This window comes from Anolis carolinensis, chromosome 1, assembly GCF_035594765.1.
Source record: "Anolis carolinensis isolate JA03-04 chromosome 1, rAnoCar3.1.pri, whole genome shotgun sequence".
Lineage (NCBI taxonomy): Eukaryota > Metazoa > Chordata > Lepidosauria > Squamata > Dactyloidae > Anolis > Anolis carolinensis.
The window spans coordinates 364,121,164-364,140,540 of NC_085841.1; the positions used below are offsets into that span (position 1 = coordinate 364,121,164).

Sequence of the window (19,377 nt, forward strand, 5' to 3'; positions counted from 1 at the left end):
GGATGGAAAATGGGGTTTTATTTGACGGCCATTGTGGTCTCTTCCAACTCTGATGATTCTGTGATTCTTTGATTCACCAAATTGGCCACTGAACCTGCCACAGTGACCCATCCTTGCTCTAACACTGTTGCCAAAGAGGTGCCATGATTCACGGGCACAAAGAGGACAGGAATCATCAGGAATCCCTTGGACTGTCCCCAAAGTGTCTTTGCATTAGTCTTCCCCTCCATTGCCTGACTCTGTTGTGTCTTTGGCTGCCTCCTCCTGAGGATCAAGGGGCTCAGCCTGCTTAAGCATCCACCACAAAACCAGCCACCCCCCCTCTGGCCCCATCTGTCTCCCACATACCACTCGTGTTGTCCTCCTGGCCGTCCATTGGTTTCCCCCCAGATCTCCGGGGTCTCTTTGTGTTCCAAGTGGACCTTTTGTCAGAGGAATTGCCGGAGCAGCAGGGGTCTCTGTGAGAAGAAAGCCATTCTCTTTTGTGAATAAGGGTACAAATGTCGCCTTGGAAGTTGGCTTGAAATCCAAGTGTTTACAGAAGTCCGCGACGGAGGCGGCTTGAAAAAGATGGGCTCAAACGATTATTTTCCTTTTAATCTCGCGAAGAGAGAATCGATCAGAAGCCGGATGGCATCACAACATCTCCCAATTGTGGGATGGTTTTAAACGCTTTGAGCAAGAAATAAGCAAAGAAGAATCTTGTGGCATCTTAAAGGACTATCGGATTTTGTAATTTCTCACCTGGAAGTGAGCGTTTTTTTCCTGCTTTCACACAAATACATACGTCACCATCATTACAACCACCCCAACCACAAAAATATGTATTGATTTGCTGCTTTCATAATAACTCTATTAGCTTTTAAGGTGAGACTAGATTATTGGGTTGTTCACCTACAACAGGTGAATAGGTCTTTTCATTTTATTCTGAAAAGTTCAACAAACTTATTTTGCTTTTTATATTTTGTTTCTTAGCGCTGGAGATCCCAGGACAGCGAGGAATATGAAGCTGAAGGTAAGAAGGCTTCACCATACCTGCTCTCCTGTTGGTTTGTTTGTTTTTACAGTAGAGTCTCACTTATCCAACACTCGCTTATCCAACGTTCTGGATTATCCAACGCATTTTTGTAGTCAATGTTTTCAATATACAGTAGAGTCTCACTTATCCAAGCTAAACGGGCCGGCAGAACGTTGGATAAGCGAATATGTTGGATAATAAGGAGAGGTTAAGGAAAAGCCTATTAACATTAAATTAAGTTATGATTTTACAAATTAAGCACCAAAACATCATGTTATACAACAAATTTGACAAAAAAAGTAGTTCAATACACAGTAATGCTATGTAGTAATTACTGTATTTATGAATTTAGCACCAAAATATCACGATGTATTGAAACCATTGACTACAAAAATGTGTTGGATGATGCAAAACGTTGGATAAGCGAGTGTTGGATAAGCGAGACTCTACTGTATTGTGATATTTTGGTGCTAAATTCGTAAATACAGTAATTACTACATAGCATTACTTCGTATTGAACTACTTTTTCTGTCAAATTTGTTGTATAACATGATGTTTTGGTGCTTAATATGTAAAATCCTAACCTAATTTGATGTTTAATAGGCTTTTCCTTAATCTCTCCTTATTATCCAACATTATTCGCTTATCCAACGTTCTGCCGGCCCGTTTACGTTGGATAAGTGAGACTCTACTGTATATGCAGTAGCATTAACATATTTATATCTCACCTTATAACGTGGATTTTTGGGTCAGCCTACAGGTAAAGCCAACTCAGAACAATTACTTTTAAAATCATTATTATTATTGTTATTATTGATTCATTTCTATCTTGCTTTTCTCCCATGGGTGGGACTCAAAGCGGCGTGCAAAGTTTAAAAACAGCAGTACATGTACACCAACACACAAATACATAATCAACTAAAACATCATATACTAATTTAAAAATAACCCAATTTGAACACATTAATACATTAGAATCTCACTTATCCAACATAAACGGACCAGCAGAACGTTGAATAAGCGAAAATGTTGGCAAATAAGGAGGGATTAAGGAAAAACCTATTAAACATCAAATTATGTTATGATTTTACAAATTCAGCACCAATGCATCATGTTTTACAACAAATCCACAGAAAAAACAGTTCAGTACTATATTTGCAAATTTTGCACCAAAACATTGCAATGTATTGAAAACATTGACTACAAAAACACTGACTACTAAAAGTCAGACTGGATAATGCAGAACGTTGGATAAGCGGAGGTTGGATAAGCAAGACTCTACTGTAATAACAACAAGCTTCCCACAGCCCCAGCAGTTTTTATACTAGGAAAGTTAGAGCTTAAAATATGGCTGTATGTATAGCATCAGTAGAGAGAATCAAGGCGATACTGAATTTATGAGCATTTGCTGTGTTCGGTGAAGAAAAAGATCTAAGTCTTCCTTTTTCTTTTCTAGGCCAGTTGAGATTCTGGAATCCCGATGATTTGAATGCCTCCCCCAGCATCTCCCCCACTCAGGACTGGATCGAAGAAAAGCTGTGCGAAGTGTGTGAAAGCCTTGGCATCTCCCGGGACGGGCACCTGAGCCGCAAGAAGCTGGTCTCCATTTGCGAGCAGTACGGCTTGCAGAACATCGGCGCTCAGGTATCTGTTGAGCCCTCCATCTCCCTTCTTATAGTACAACTCCTCCACAAAGAATCATGCAGGAAATCTTCGACTACAATAAAAATAACAATAACAATAACAATAATAATATCATACAGTCCTAGACACTTGGGAAGTGTTCAACTTGTGATTTTGTGATACGAAATCCAGCATGTCTGTCTTGTTTGCTGTGTAATAATAATAATAATAATAATAACAACAACAACAACAAATGACAAAGTTACGATCTGTCAACTGCAAAAGGCCACCTGACTGGGATCTGTGCGCATCATCCGAAAATACATCACACAGTCCTAAACCCTTGGGAAGAGTTCAGCTTGTGATTTTGTGATACAAAATCCAGCATATAGATCTTGTTTGCTGTGTCATACTTTGTTGTTGTGTCAAGAATAATAATGATAATAATAATAATAATAATAATAATAATAATAATTTGTTTATATTCCTCCCTTCTGACTGAGCATATAAACAAAAACAGACAAACATTCAATGCCTTGTTATAATGACATACAGGAGCCTCCGGTGACGTAGTGGATTAAAGCCTCGTGACTTGAAGGTTGGGTTGCTGACCTGAAAGCTGCCAGGTTCAAATCCCACCCAGGGAGAGCGTGGATGAGCTCCCTCTATCAGCTCCAGCTCCATGCGGGGACATGAGAGAAGCCTCCAACAAGGATGGTAAAAACATCAAAAAAAAATCCGGGCGTCCACTGGGCAACGTCCTTGCAGACGGCCAATTCTCTCACACCAGAAGCGACTCAAATTGCTCCTGACACGAAAAAAAATGACATACAATGAGACACAAAAACACAAACAAAGGCAAAGGCTTCTCCTTTCATTTCCAGCTTTCAGAGGCTCTGAGAGAGGTGCTCATCTCTGTTTCCAAGCTAAAGAGCCTGCATTGTCCATTGGTTGTGTGGCCAGGATGACTGCATGGAGCGTCTTTTTGCCTTCCTGCCAAGGTGGTACCTATTGATCTACTCATGTTTGCCAAGGTGGTACCTATTGATATACTCACATTTGCCTGTTTTTGAATGGCTAGGTTGGCAGGAGCTAGGGCTAACAGTGGGAGCTCATCCAATCTCCCTGCTGCTTCTCCTTTACTCTGCTTGACTGTGTGTGTTTTCTTCTTTCCTCAGGTGCTGGAGGAGGTCTTCCGTGACCTTGAGCACAACAATGGCACCATGAGCATCGAAGACTTCTTCTACGGCTTGTTTAAGATCCGGAAGCCCCTCCCGCCTTCCGCCTCCACCCCGTATAGGCAGCTGAAACGGCATCTCTCAATGCAGGTGGGGACCCTGTTTTGCAATCCAAATTGTTTGGTATTCTAGAATACGCATGGACAAACTTGTGCCCTTCCAGGTGTTTTGGACTCCAACTCCCACCATTCCTAACAGCCTCAGGCCCTTTCCTTTTCCCCCTCGGCCGCTTAAGCGGGAAAAGGAAGGGGCCTGAGGCTGTTAGGAATGGTGGGAGTTGGAGTCCAAAACACCTGGAAGGGCATAAGTTTGCCCGTGCCTGTTCTAGAGCATGCAGAACCCCAAGAGCCAGAAAGGAAGGCTGGACATTGCATTCCAGAATCTGAACTTCATATTTCCCACCTCTGTCCGAAAAGTATTGCAGAAAGAAATGTTCTGAACATGTCATCCCCATATGATATTTTTCCAAGGATTTGACACAATCCTCTCTGTCTTTTCTCTTTCTCTCTTTGTTCCATCTCAGGCCTTTGATGAGACTGGGAGACGCAACACCACATCATCAGCAATGACGAGTACCATCGGTTTCCGGGTGTTCTCCAGCCTGGATGATGGGATGGGTTATGCTGCAGTGGAACAGATCCTGGATGTGTGGCACGAAGAAGGGATTGAGAACAGTCATGAGATCTTGAAGGTGAGGGAATACATTGTGTGGAGAAGTCATAGTTATTATGTTTAATTTTAACTGTTAGTGTATGTATTTGTGTTTAGTTGACACAGTAGCTGAAACAGAAGCCATCTTGTTTCAATCCACAGTAGTGCTGTTACCAAGGAGATGGAGCTGGCTAGCTCACCAGAGGGAGAAGTGGGCGGAGCCAAGAAAAGGAAAAAGTGGGAGTTAAAAAAGAAGCTAGTGAGTGCGTGGCTGGAGGCTTTTCAGTCAAGAAGGGCTGAGGAGACAGGCCTGGCCAAAATCTTTAGTCAAGGCAGACTAAAGGGAGCCTAGTCAAGATCTCTAGTTGGGAAGGACTAGTTATCAAGAATTTGATCGGTAGTAGATCAATTTAAAGGCTTTTATTGTAGTTGGGATATTGTTCACTAAGGAGCTCAGCTGAGGTTAGAGTTCACTACAATTTATATCATCAGTAGGAGAGTGAGAGTGGAAGTACACCAGAGACTACTGGTGCGGTGGTTATAAGAGTTATCAAACCACTTGTTTATCTAAAGTTCCATAAGTAAATCAATCAACCTGCAACCATAAGCTTTGTACGCAATAAACTTGTTGTTCTTTGTTAACAACTGACTCATTTCATCTCATCTGCGTCTGTGGAGCCAAATTTCATCGGTGATAATTCAAAAGCCTCACGTTGGTGGCAGTTACCTTAATAAATCACCTAACTGGGGAAGAGTAATAGTCACAGTTACCTCAGAAAGGGAACAACAACACAGAAATCCCTAACTACAGAAACAGAGGCTGGGATCTTGAAATAAAGATCACCCTCTGTAATCCTTCCCCTCATATAAAGGTTATATATAAGGTTATAAAAAAATCTAGGGGGATTAAAAGATTCAAAAATCTCCTCAGCAGTGGAAACAGCATTTACAATTTGCTTTGACACCATTACAATTGGTTTGAGTCTTCCCAATTGGCTTTAGCACCATCACAATTTGTGGCAGCGTCGGGATTGAGTCTTCGTAATTAGATTAAACCATCCCAATTGAAGAAACGTCTGCGCAATTGTCTACTGCAGGCATGGGCAAACTTGGGCCCTTCGGGTGTTTTGGACTACAACTCCCACAATTCCAAAATGTTGGGGATTGTGAATGATAGATGGAAGCTCTTACGTGTGGCCATAGGCGCAGTCACCCTGCAGAATGATGCACCACTCAGCTTTGCAGGACAAATAACACAGGAACTTTTTACTGTATCCAAGAGATCAACAGAACAGTGGTATTTACAATAGCCCCTCTGATTGCTTACAGAAATCAGCAGTCACGGGCAGTCCTTTCTTAGTCCATAAATATACTTCAGTGAAGATCAGCAGCAAACAAGGCCTCAGAAATAGTCAGGCGTATCTGAGTACAGAGGCATCTTCTTTCCAGCCAGTACTCAGAAGACTCGCATACACATACACACAAACCGGTTCTCCAGCAGCAGGACAGCAACAGTTGCAAACCAGTTCCCCAGGTCCTTGCAAACTCATCCAATCGGCTTCATGCATTTGATTTTCCAGTTAACACACACATATAATATCTTTGCAAACCATGACACAAAACACCCAGAGGGCCCAGGTTTGCCCATGCTTGGTCTACCAGCTACTATTGTTACATAGCTATGCTTCTCTTCTCCGTTGAGTTCCATGTGTCCAATTCTGGAAGGATACTGAGAACTGGCCTGACTTTCCATATTATCAGGAATCCCAGTTCCCAGGGGTAAAGATGATACAGATGCTGTTGCCATTAACACAGATAGTAGCAGACATGACTTTGTCCCTAGAAGCCAAGATGAGCAGTCTTCCATATCCACAGATTCAACCATCCTTGCATCCTGAAATACAATCAAATCAGGAGCTCGAGAAGGGCCGGGTGGCGCAGGGGCACAATGGGTTAAACCCTTGTGCTGCTGAACTGCTGACATGAAGGTTGGCAGTTCGAGTCTACAGGATGGGGTGAACTCCTGCTGTTAGTTCCTGCCAACCTAGCAGTTCGAAAACATGCAAATGTGAGTAGATAAATAGGTACTGCTTTGACAAGAAAAGGCAAAAAGACACTCTAAGCAGTCATGCCGGCCACATGACCAGGAGGTGTCTATGGACAATGCAGGCTCCTCGGCTTGGAAACAGAGAAGAGCATCTCCCCCAGAGCCAGAAATGAGCACCGCCTCCAGAGCCAGAAATGAAAGGAGAAGCCTTTGCCTGTGTCTTTGTGTTTCACTGTATTCCCATTTGTTACAAGGCATTGAATGTTTGCCTGTGTCTGTTTATATGCTATTATCTGCTCTAAGTCCCCTCGGGGAAAAGGGCAGAATATAAAGTGTTGTTATTATTATTATTTTCTGGCTAAAAGTAGGAATGATTTTACAAAACTGATTATTTTTGCATATTCCTTTTTGACAGGCTCTAGATTTCAGCTTGGATGGGAAAATCAACCTGGCAGAGCTCACCCTTGCCTTGGAGAATGAGCTTCTCGTGGTAAAGAACGGGATTTACCAGGCAGCGCTGGCCAGCTTCAAAACAGAGATCCAGCATTTGATGTACGTTTTTATTCTGTGTTTAAATACAGGTTGAGCTTCGCTTATCTGGGATTCCGAAACCCTCTGGATTTGCCATATGGGTGGCTGAGACAGTAAAATAGTAATAATAATAATAATAATAATAATAATAATAATAATAATAATAATAATAATAATACATGCAAAGAATACACACAAAGGGTAAGAAAAATTCTCAAAAACAAGCTCAATGGAGACAACACCATCAAGGCCATAAACACCTGGGCCATACCTGTTATAAGATATACTGCTAGCATCATAAACTGGACACAGGCAGACAATTTGGACAGAAAAACAAGAAAACCCATGACTATTCATCATTCACTGCACCCTCGCAGTGATGTTGACCAGCTATATCTGCCTAGAAGATCAGGTGGCAGAGGACTCTTGCAAGTAAAACAAGCAGTCAAAGAAGAAGAACATGCCCTGGCAGAATATGTAAAGCAAAGTGAAGAACCTGCTTTGATTGAAGTCAAAAATCAGAAACTCCTCAAAGCACAGCAGACAGAAAATCAGTACAAGAAAACCGCACTACAAACTAGAGCTGACAGCTGGCACAAGAAAACATTGCATGGAAAGTTCCTTGACAAAATTGAAGGAAAAGCTGACAAGGAGAAGACCTGGCTCTGGCTCACGAATGGGACCCTGAAGAAGGAGACAGAAGGCCTGATCCTTGCAGCTCAGGAGCAAGCCATCAGAACAAATGCAATGAAAGCCAAGATCAAAAAATCAGCTGATGGTCCAAAATCTTGGCCTTGATTACATTTGTTCTGATGTCTTGCTCCTGGGCTGTAAGGATCAGGCCTTCTGTCTCCTTCTTCAGGGTCCCATTCGTGAGCCATAGCCAGATCTTCTCCTTGTCAGCTTTTCCTTCAATTTTGTCAAGGAACTTTCCATGCAATGTTTTGTTGTGCCAGCTGTCAGCTCTAGTTTGTAGTGCAATTTTCTTGTACTGATTCTTTGCTGTGCTGTGCTTTATTATTATTATTATTATTATTATTATTATTATTATTGACACAACGATGTTGTATGATACAGTAAACAAGATAGATATGCTGGATTTCGTATCTCAAAATCACAGGTCGAACACTTCCCAAGTGCTTAGGACTGTGTGATGTATTTTTGGATGATGTGTGCAGATCCCAGTAGGGTGGCCTTTTGCTGTTGACAGATCGTAACTTTGTAAATGTCTATTGCTACTATTATTATTATTATTATTATTATTATTATTATTATTATTATTACCCGCCTCTTCTCATAGCTCAAGGTGGGTTATAGCATAGCCAAAAACACATCATCATTTCTACAAATACATATATTAAAATATACAGAACAAAGATTAAAATATAGTGAACACAAGACACAGGTTTAAAATTCATGATTAAAACTGGCTAGATGGTTTCATACATCTAAAATACTTGTCTATGTTTTATTTTATCTCTTTCTGTATAAAAATTACAATTATTATTAGAACGAGAGAAAGAAATGTGTTTCTCTTCATTAGGGAGCGGGTTGACCAAGTTGCCAGAGAAAAGGAGAAACTACGTCTGGATTTGGAGAAAGCAGAGAAGCTGACTTCGCTCATGGCGAGGGAGGTAGATGACCACCACGCTGCCATTGAACGCCAGAACGAGTACAACTTGAGGTAGGCCTCTCTTCCATCCAGAGCAGGGAGATACCATATATGCAACCTTTGGTTGTCCAAATATTTTGGACTTTAGTTCCCAAAATCTCCCATCATGAGCCATGCTGACTAGGAGCTGAAGTCCAAAGAAGTTGGAGGACCAGAGGTTGGAAACGACTGTCTCAGACTCTCAGCCAGTTAAAGGGTTAGAAAAGCCAACGTGATCAGTTGTTGACCTGAGAGCAAAGACAGAGGAGGAAACACAGTGTAAAGGAGCTATTAACGACTGCCACCAATTTGTAAAGGACTAAGAACGTCTAAGGTTCTTTCAGGCAAGGGGGGAATCTTTTGATCCCACCGCTGCCACTAATTTACGAAGATGCAGCCACCAAAGACTCAGAGAAGAGACCTTTTACTTTTTTCTTCTTCTTATTCTTTACTTAAGATGGTAGCGTAACTTAGTTTATAATATATACGATAGAGGCTTATATGGTGGAGGAACAATAACAAGTTTATTCAGGCACAGAGCTTAGTGGTTACAATTCTCACTTAGAGGCACTTTCATTAACAGTTACAATATTAGAATAAGATGAATCAAACTCCCTAAAGTGTCACTTCTTTAACTTAAAGTAGACAGAACTTCATCCTCTGCCACTTTTAAACCGCAGTCACCCCTGTGATATACGATCACAGATTCTCTGTTCCTTACCAGGACACAGACTACATAAGATAAGTTACCAAACTTATTTTAATCCGACTCAAAATGAACAATTGAGTCTCCCTTGATCCCCTCAATCTAGGATCAATCTTCCCTGTGCCTCATCAGAGCACAGACTGAATTCCTTTTTAAAACTCTGCACTTCTTCAACAAAACGGCAGTTGGCCCTGCCTACTTCTCCATGGCAAACAGGCTCTGAGTGCAGAGAAGCAATAACTGTAATACTCACCCTTTTAAAACACAAACACACAATTAAATATAACATCTGTAAACCAAAAATGCATACTTCATTACACACAGCCTTTTCCTATATTTAATAATAATATATACTTTATTTATATTCCTCTCTATCTCTCCGAGGGGGCTCAGGGTTGATTACAGAACACATATACAGCAAACATTCAATGCCGCTATACAATTATCAAGGACAGACAATACATAAACAGAGGCAAAGGCTTTTCCCATCTTTTCCATTTCTGGCATCTGGAGATTGTCCTCGACTCCAGCAACAGATGGGTGCTGTCAGTCCATCTTCAATGCTGAGAAACTTTGTCATCCTTAGACGTCCTCCCAATTGAGTCACCAGCATGTCCTTATGGGTGCCTTTTATTACCTCCCCGCTTAAAGCAGTACCTATTTATCTACTCACATTTCTGTTTTCGGTCTGCTAGGTGGGCAGGGAGCTGGGGCTGATGGCAGGTGCTCTCCCCAACCCAAGCTTGAACTGCCAACCTTTCGATCGGCAGGTTCTGCACCTTAGTGGTTTAACCCCCTGTGCTAAGCCCAGACCCTAAATTTCATCATGCAAATTACATTGGCAAGAATTAATCATAGATGAATGCAAAAAAGATTTTCCACCATGCCCATATCTTTTTAAGTAATAGTTAATACATCTCAAAGACGTGGACTTTTTCAGTAACAGTACCTCTCAAAACTTTGGACTTTGGTGAATTTACTCTGGGTTTTAGTCTGAACTTCAAAGGGGCTTTCCAAGGGTGTTTGAACCCTTCTTCGCAATGGGGCTCTGCACTTTGGAAAGTTAGGTTAAATTTCCAACTAGAATACATGCCCCACTTACTAAGGGTGAGTTAGGTATTCCCGTCCATTTCTTTGAGAGAGAGAGGAAGCTCGAACCCAGTCCCAAGCTTTCTTGATCTGTCTTCACAGCAAGCTGGATGAGGAGTACAAGGAGCGGGTTGCGGCTCTCAAGAATGAGCTCCAGAAAGACCGGGAGCAGCTCCAGCATCAGGCCAGCAAGCAGCGGGCAGACATGGAGCAGGAGGTGGAGAAGCTGAAGACCGAGGAGAACTACCTCCGGGACCGCCTCGCTCTGACTCTGAAGGTAAGGAATAATCATCATAGTCATATTATTACTCTACTAGCTGTGCCCGGCCACGTATTGCTGTGGCGTATGGGAATCCTTTGTTGGCCAGGTGGAATAGCAGTGAATAGCCTTGCAGCCTCCAAGCCTGGCCATTTTCTTCTTATGGGAATCCTTGTTTGGTGAAAAGGAATGCAACGGAATAGGCTTGCTGCTAGGAAGGCTGGGCACTTGCATTCTAGGGGAATGGGTTTTTGGGCTGCTAGAATTGCAATGAATAGCCTCACTACTTCAAAGCCTGTCTGCTTGCTACCTAGGGGACTCTTTAGTTGGTCAGCTTCAATAGTACAGAGTAGTATCGCTGCTTCAAAGCCTGGCTGCCTTCTACCAAGGTTAATCCTTTGTTGGTCTGGTTGAATTGCACTCAATAGCCTTGCAGCTTCAATGCCTGGCTGTGTTATACTTAAGGGAATCCCTGTTTGGTGAGCTGGAGTAGAACCCTCAATCAAAGAGTGCTTTGAAGCCTGGCTCCTTCCTTTGTTTGGCTAGCCTGAATTGCACTAAATAGCCTTGCAGCTTCAATGCCTGGCTGTGTTATACCTAGGGGAATCCTTGTTTGGCAAGCTGGAGTAGCATCCTCAATCAAAGAGCCGCTTTGAAGCCTGGCTGCTTCCTTTGTTTGGCCGGCTTGAATTGCACTGAATAGTCTTGCAGCTTAAAAGCCTGGCCGCTTTCTACATATGGGCATGGTGTTTTCTTTTGTTGATGGTCACTCCTTGGAAAGTGATTAGTTTTGTGGCCAAATTCGGTGTGATTTGGCCCAGTGGTTTTGTTGTTAACTCAGTCCTAATTATGCACATTACATTTTTATATAGATAGAGAGATGTAACACAATAATAACTCTATTATAGTGAACACAGGATGTAAATTTAAAAGTCATGGTTAAAGCCGACTGAGTAGGCCTGTCTGAAGAGATAGGTCTTCAGCTGTGTTTTAATTCTCTTTTAGCAGCTGTCAGATGGTTAAAATCCAGTGTTTTCATTTATAAAAAGGCCTCTAACCCCTGCAAATGTGGAGGGCTGACCGTAAGTGAACAAGCAAAAGTATGGATAAGCAATCCTGCGCATATCAGTTCTGTATCTGTATCCACAAATTCCGTATCCACGAATTCAGCCATCCAAAGCTTGAAAATATATATTCTTAAATCCCCAGTCTTAGATTTTGCCAGATTAGATTTTATCACACCACTAGCTGTGCCCGGCCACGCGTTGCTGTGGCAAAGTGGTGGTGGTATTGGTTAAAAATTGTTGTGTAATTTTTATTTGACGTTATTTGCATTTTTTATTAATTTTATTGTAAGTTATATTTTTATTTATTATATTTTATTATTTTCTTGTATTATTTTTAGTTATTTTCTGTTATAGTATTTTATTGTATTAATTTTTAGTGTTTTTTATTATTTTTATTGGGTTCCTAGGAGTCCAAGTTGGAAGAGCTTAGCCTTCTGGCAGCAATTGGATAAAAGCAATTATTCCTCTCTCTCAAATTAGGACTTTATTTTTCTTTTCTTTTTGTTGTATCAACCTAGAGGCGTGGATGATGGGTTGTGTTGTCAAATTTCGAGGTTGGGGGGCCTGTAGTTTTGTTGTTTTGTGGGTCACCGTGATGCCATCACTCTTTTATATATATAGATTGTATATAATGGGGCTTGAACAGCCACGGATTTTGGTTATCATAGTAGGAGGGAATATCAGGGGCCACCGAGTCATGATATTGGATATGCTTTTGCTTCCTTTCTAGGAAAACACTCGCTTGGAGAAGGAACTCTTAGAGACGGGCGAGAAGGTGGCAAAGTACGAAGGCATGATGAGCAAACTGCAGAAGAACTGGGAAAACGTCCTGGCAGAGAAGGCAAGGGATCCTTGTTACTTTACAGTAACAGCCGGTAGACTGTTAGGAATTGTGGGAGTTGATGTCCAAAACACCTAGAGTACTGAAGTTTGCCCTTGCCTACTACAGATTAACTAGTACTACGCACTAGACGTAACACTACTCACTACAGAAAGGGATAACATTATTTCCTTTCCATTAATTGGAGATTAATCAGAGCAAGGTGGCTATGATTCTGACTGGGTGGGATTCTGGGAATTGTAGTCCAAAAAGGGAGTTTTATCAAGCTCCCTTCGCTTTCTCCAAGGTAACTCCATCTGATCAGGTGTCCACTAAGTCTGCCGAAAGCTTTCTTCCTGAAATTCAGCCACGGGGATAGGACACCAAGGTCCAATGCAGATAATGTGCCTAATATTGGAAAAGGGTAGTGTTAACCAGGCGGTTCACACAGAGGAGGAGAATGACATTCTGTGTCTTTTGAATCTAGTTTGGTGATCTCGACCCAGGAAGTGCAGAATTCTTCCTGCAAGAGGAGCGGCTGATGCAGATGAAGAACAAATACGAGCAGCAGTGCAGGGTGAGTACGACTGAATGGCTTGAGTTGGAAGAGACCCCAAGGTCCATCCAGTCCAACTGCATCCTGACATACAGAAAAACACAATCCAAGCCCTCCCAGTAGAGAGCCATCCAGCCTCTGTTTGAAAACCTCCAAAGAAGGAGACTCTGCTGGAATCCCGGGCGGCAGCAGATTCCACTATCCAACAGCTCTTATTGTGAGGAAGAGATGGACAGCAGATTTGGATTTCAGCACTTTACTATTTGCAAAATAGTGGTAACAATGTCAGCTCATGCCAAAAAAGGAACTGCCACAACCCCTGCAGGGGTGGACTTCCAATTATAGCATTTTACAAGCATGCGCAGGAGGCTAATAAATAATGGAACTTTACTGACTAATGTAATCCTTAGACTTGCGCAGTTGCCTCCGACTTATATTAATCATTAATCATGAAATGTCCACATCATGTAAGTACTATCTAGTAAACCAAATGTCATCCCCAGCTAAACATCCCCAGTTCCCTCAGCCGCTCCTCAAAGGGATTCATGGTTTCCAGATCTTTGATAGTTTTGGTTGCTTTCTTCTGGACTTTTTCCAGCCTATCAATATCCTTCTTGAATTGTGCTGTCCCGAAGTGGCCACAGTGTTGTTCCAAGTTCAGTTCAGCAAAAGTGGAAGGGAAGTGGGAGTATGACATCCCATAAATAAATAAATAAGGGATGTTATGTATTTATTTACAGTATTTATATTCTGCCCTTCTCACCCCGAAGGAGACTCAGGGCAGATCACATTACACATATAAGGCAAACATTCAATGCCTTAACATAGAACAAAAACAAAGACAAACGCAGGCTCTGAGCTGGCCTCGAACTCATTTATTTATTTATTTATTTACAGTATTTATATTCCGCCCTTCTTTCTCACCCCGAAGGGGACTCAGGGCGGATTACAATGAACACATATATGGCAAACATTCAATGCCAACAGACAAACAACATACATTAGACAGACTCAGAGGCATTTTTAACATTTTTCCAGCTTCACGATTCCGGCCACAGGGGGAGATGTTGCTTCACCGTCCAGAAGTGGCTGTACTTCCTCATTCCTTTCCTCGTGTTTTGCTGGCAGTTTTATGGTGTTGTAAATTAGCCTCCCCCATAAAGCGTCGCTAAATTTCCCTAATTGACAGGTGCAACTGTCTTTCGGGGCTGCATAGGTCAACAGCAAGCCTTTTGGTCAGAGTGATTTGTTGCAGCTGGCTGCAGCTGGCTGCTCACCAGCCTGCGCCACATCCCTTAGTCTACATTACACTCCTACCCACTCAGCCTAGAACCACATGGGCTTTTTCAGCTTCTCCATCTAAAAAAGCTTAAAGGATTTTCCAACAGTGCTGCCTTAGGTTATTTGCCTTGATTCCTAAGACCTTGACTCCCATATTACCCCATTCATCCCTAAGTCTGAACTCTCCTGTAAAAAGAAGGCAGGGGTTTTGTAGCTCTTTTAAGACTTGGTGGTCATTCACCATCAAGTCACCTTCATCCCATGACGACCCTATGAATGGGAGACCTGCAAGAAGCCTGGTCATTAATAGCCCTGCTTCTGCACACACAACGCCTCCAGAAGCCTCCTTGCAAGCAATTTCTCCTTAAAAGCCTTTTCACAGAAGGAGGGAAGATGGGATTTATTTCTGTTGGTTGTTATGTTGCTCTGGTCCTGAAGCTGTTGGTTGTAACTTCTCCAGGAATTCCAGGATCAGATCGACGAGCTTCAGTCTCAGCTAGAAGAATATCAGGCTCAAGGCAGAATTGTCCGGCCTTCCCTGCAAAACTCCCTTTACCAGGAGCTGGACGATGGCGGAGTTGAGTGCGGTCAAGGTACTTGTTTATTTATTTATTTACAGTATTTATATCCCAAAGGGGATTCAGGGCAGATCACAATGTACATATACATGGCAAACATTCAATGCCATATGACATACAGAGAGACACAAAGACACGGAGGCAATTTAACGTTTTGCAGCTTCCAGCTTCATGAGGGTATGCTCGATTCCAGCCACAGGGGGAGCTGCTGCTTCATCATCCACTTGTGACACCGAGTCCTTGATGGATTACTTCCTCAATCATTCACACGCTGCTGGAAGTTTTTATGGTGTCTTAAATTAGTTAAATTAGCCTCCCCGCATAAGCGGTACCTAAATTTCCTAGTTGATAGATGCAACTATCTTTTGGGTTGCTTAGGTCAACAGCAAGCTGGGCCATTTTAATGGTTGGGCACTCAGTCTGACCCAGGCTGGCTTTAAATTCATGACCTCTCGGTCAGTAGTGATTTATTGCAGCTGGCTACTAACCAACTGTGCAACAGCCCGGCTCTAAATGAGGCTTCGGGAATTGCTTTATTTGGGGGCAAAGGCTTAGGCTTGGTCTAGCACAGGCATGGGCAAACTTCATCCCTCCAGGTGTTTTGGACTTCAACTCCCACAATTCCTAACAGCCTACCAACTGTTCGAAATTATGGGAGTTGAAGTCCAAAACACCATGAGGGCCAAGTTTGCCTAGGCCTGCAATAGAGCCTTCACTTTAATTTGGATTAGGGTCACAAGACCCCTACAAAAGGGGGGAAAACCACAAATTACAAAAACATTTTTTTAAATTTGGGAGAATATCTCTTTAAGAATCTTTTGATCCGCCATGATTCTGTGAGTAGGTTAGCCATAGAATCACAGTGAAGATCTAGAGATTCCTAGAGGCATGTTCCTTTTTTGGACTACAGCTTCCAGAGCCATATAGTTCTGGGACTTTTCATCCACAAAATGTATTCTTCCATACTCTGGTATTCCAGTATTTTTGAGAGCCAGAATGAATAAATAAATGAATGAATCAATATTTATGTCAGTGACTAGATAATATAATATTAATAATAATAATAACTTTATTTATACCCCGCCACCATCTCCCCACGGGGACTCGATAATAAAGTGATTGACCTCTGTAGAACACTTGTGGTACTTTAGATGTTATATCAAACATCCTACACCAACATGCGATTGCAGCTGCATAAAAGTTAATAATAATAATAATACACTTTATTTATATTCCACCCTTCTCCCCAGGGGACTCGGAGCAGATTATGTCAGGGGTTAATTGCCACCCTGATTTATTTATGAGTCAGGTCTCTCACCTTCTTCTACTAGTCAGACCACTTAGGCATCCGGCAAAAGTGGCACCGACAAAACGACACCTCAGTCGTAAATTTTCTGCTGATCCCAGCGGTACTATACTTTATTTACAAGTTATATACAACTCCAAACACCATCACTATCAGGACTCATGTTCCCTCGGCAAGGGCAAAGTATGACACGTCCTCTCTGTTCACCAAGTCTGCTATCTGTGCTAACAAGGCACTCCCAACATTCCACAGTCATGACTAATGTTCGAAGTTCCATCCACCAGAAGTCTTGACCCATTGGCCCTGTAGGCAATCAATCAGGGCTGGCATGTAATTAACTCTTGTGCTGCTGGAAAGCTTGTTGGAACACATAGAAACAATTGAATTTAACATTTCACACTCTAAAATCACAAAACACTGACAGATTACAGCATTTACATACATAGGCAAACATTCAATGCATTCACAATCATATACAATGAGATACATAAATAAAGGCAAAGGCTTCTCCTTTCATTTCTGGCTTCTGGACGCAGTGCTCATTTCTGGCTCCAGGGAGGTGCTTTTTATCCATTTCCAAGACGAAGAGCCTGCGTTGTCATCTCCTGGTCATGTGGCCAGGATGATTGCTAGGGGTGTCTCTTTGCCTTTTTCCGCCGATGCGGTATCTATTCATCTACTCACGTTTTCAAACAGCTGGGTTGGCAGGAGCTAGGGCTGACAGACGGGAGCTCACCCTGTCTTGCGGATTCGAACAGTCAACCTTCAGGTCAGCAGTTAAGCAGCACAAGGGTTTAACCCATTGAACCACCGTGGCCCTTTATTTATTTATTTATTTATTTGCAGTATTTATATTCCGCCCTTCTTTCTCACCCCGAAGGGGACTCAGGGCAGATTACAATGAACACATATATGGCAAACATTCAATGCCAACAGACAACAACATACATTAGACAGACTCAGAGGCATTTTTAACACTTTTCCAGCTTCACGATTCCGGCCACAGGGGGAGCTGTTGCTTCACCGTCCAGTAGTGGCTATACTTCCTCATTCCTTTCCTCGTGTTTTGCTGGCAGTTTTATGGTGTTGTAAATTAGCTTCCCACATAAAGCATCCCTAAATTTCCCTAATTGACAGGTGCAACTGTCTTTCGGGGTTGCATAGGTCAACAGCAAGCCGGGGCTATTAATGGTCGGAGGCTTAACCCGACCCAGGCTTCGAACTCATGACCTCTCGGTCAGTAGCGATTTATAGCAGCTGGTTACTAGCCAGCTGCGCCACAGCCCGGCCCCTTTTTTTTTAAGTAATGAGGGCACTGACCTGCCAGAAATAATCAACATAAAATGCTTCAGCTATTTCTGATGTTCTAAACTAAATTAAACCAATAAAGGAGCACTGGGGTCCCACTCCCCATGTGTCTGCAGGTCCAGTCCTTTGAGCATAAAGAACCATGGGTTTTGTTTACCAGCACATGACGTTTTTGGCTGTCTGTTTCTTTGCTGCCTTGAATTCTAGAGCCTGCTTCTGAGGAGTGCAACCCGCTGAACATGAGCATCGAAGCCGAAATGGTGATTGAGCAAATGAAAGATCAGCACTACCGGGACCTCCACAACTTGCAGCAGGAGCTTGAAAACACGGTAAGCTGCTCCCACTTGTGCCTGGAAGCCCACATGGTGCTTGTCTCTGTCAGAGGCTGCAACCACACTTGTCCAGCACATGCATCTCTATAGAAGCCAAATATCTCTACTTCTCCTCGTCCAGGGAACATGTTCTTCTGGAATACGCATTCCTGGAATAGATTGAATCTCCTGTGCCTTTGATTGTCTTTTGACGGAGGAAGGTGGCTCTCTGTCTCAGAAAGGAATACATTCAATACAAATACCATCCACTTTTTTAATTAGTGATTATGATGATCAAGAACCATAAGCTTCCTCTGTTGAAAAGTTCTTAATTGAGCGTCTACAACAGGGGTCCCCAAACTTTTTAAACAGGGGGCCAGTTCACGATCCTTCGGACCATTGGAGGGCCAGACTATAGTTGGCCACCGAGCAATAATAATAATAAATAATAACAACAACAACAACAACAATAATAATAAAGAGGGTTGGAAGAGACCCCTTGGGCCATTTAGTCCAACCCCCTTCTGCCTTTATGCACCGAAAGCACAAGCACCTCTGACAGATGGCCACCCAGCCTCAATGATGATGATGATGATGATGATAATAATAATAATAATAATAATCGCTATCAGGACCTCAAGATTGAACTTCAAAGGCTCTGGCAGAAACCAGTACAGGTGGTCCCGGTGGTGATGGGCACACTGGGTGCCGTGCCAAAAGATCTCAGCCGGCATTTGGAAACAATAGACATTGACAAAATCACCATCTGCCAACTGCAAAAGGCCACCCTACTGGGATCTGCACACATCATCAGAAAATACATCACACAGTCCTAGACACTTGGGAAGTGTTCGACTTGTGGTTTTGCGAAACGAAATCCAGCATATCTATCTTGTTTGCTGTGCCATACAACCCCGTTGTGTTGATGATAATAATAATAATAATAATAATAATAATAATAATAATAATAATAATAATAATACAGGGTTTTGGAACACAATACTCCTGACCTCAATTGTGTTAAAAAAACAAAGTATGTATTGTCGATGTTGCAATCCCAGGTGACAGAAGGATTGAGGAGAAACAATTGGAAAAGCTGACATGATATGAGGATTTAAAGATCGAATTACAAAGACTCTGGCACAAGCCAGTCAAGGTGGTCCCAGTGGTGATCGGCACACTGGGTGCAGTGCCTAAAGACCTTGGCCTGCACTTAAACACAATCGGCGCTAACAAAATTACCATCTGCCAGCTACAGAAGGCCACCTTACTGGGATCTGCACACGTTATTCGCCGATACATCACACAGTCCTAGACACTTGGGAAGTGTCCGACGT

At 42.5% G+C, this 19,377-nt stretch overlaps 1 protein-coding gene across 6 annotated transcripts in view; it reads left to right on the plus strand.

Annotated features, from left to right (window-relative positions):
* The window catches only part of nin (ninein), a 213,367-nt gene that overhangs the window by 139,237 nt on the left and 54,753 nt on the right, over positions 1-19,377 (plus strand). For all 6 annotated transcript variants that reach the window (XM_062968703.1, XM_062968701.1, XM_062968704.1 and 3 more), the window contains 11 exons: positions 976-1,015; positions 2,475-2,662; positions 3,820-3,969; positions 4,403-4,570; positions 6,993-7,129; positions 8,652-8,792; positions 10,657-10,831; positions 12,611-12,721; positions 13,188-13,277; positions 14,998-15,130; positions 17,937-18,058. In XM_062968703.1, the coding sequence (XP_062824773.1) occupies positions 976-1,015; positions 2,475-2,662; positions 3,820-3,969; positions 4,403-4,570; positions 6,993-7,129; positions 8,652-8,792; positions 10,657-10,831; positions 12,611-12,721; positions 13,188-13,277; positions 14,998-15,130; positions 17,937-18,058 (1,455 nt within the window). The remainder of the gene's footprint in view (positions 1-975; positions 1,016-2,474; positions 2,663-3,819; positions 3,970-4,402; positions 4,571-6,992; positions 7,130-8,651; positions 8,793-10,656; positions 10,832-12,610; positions 12,722-13,187; positions 13,278-14,997; positions 15,131-17,936; positions 18,059-19,377) is intronic.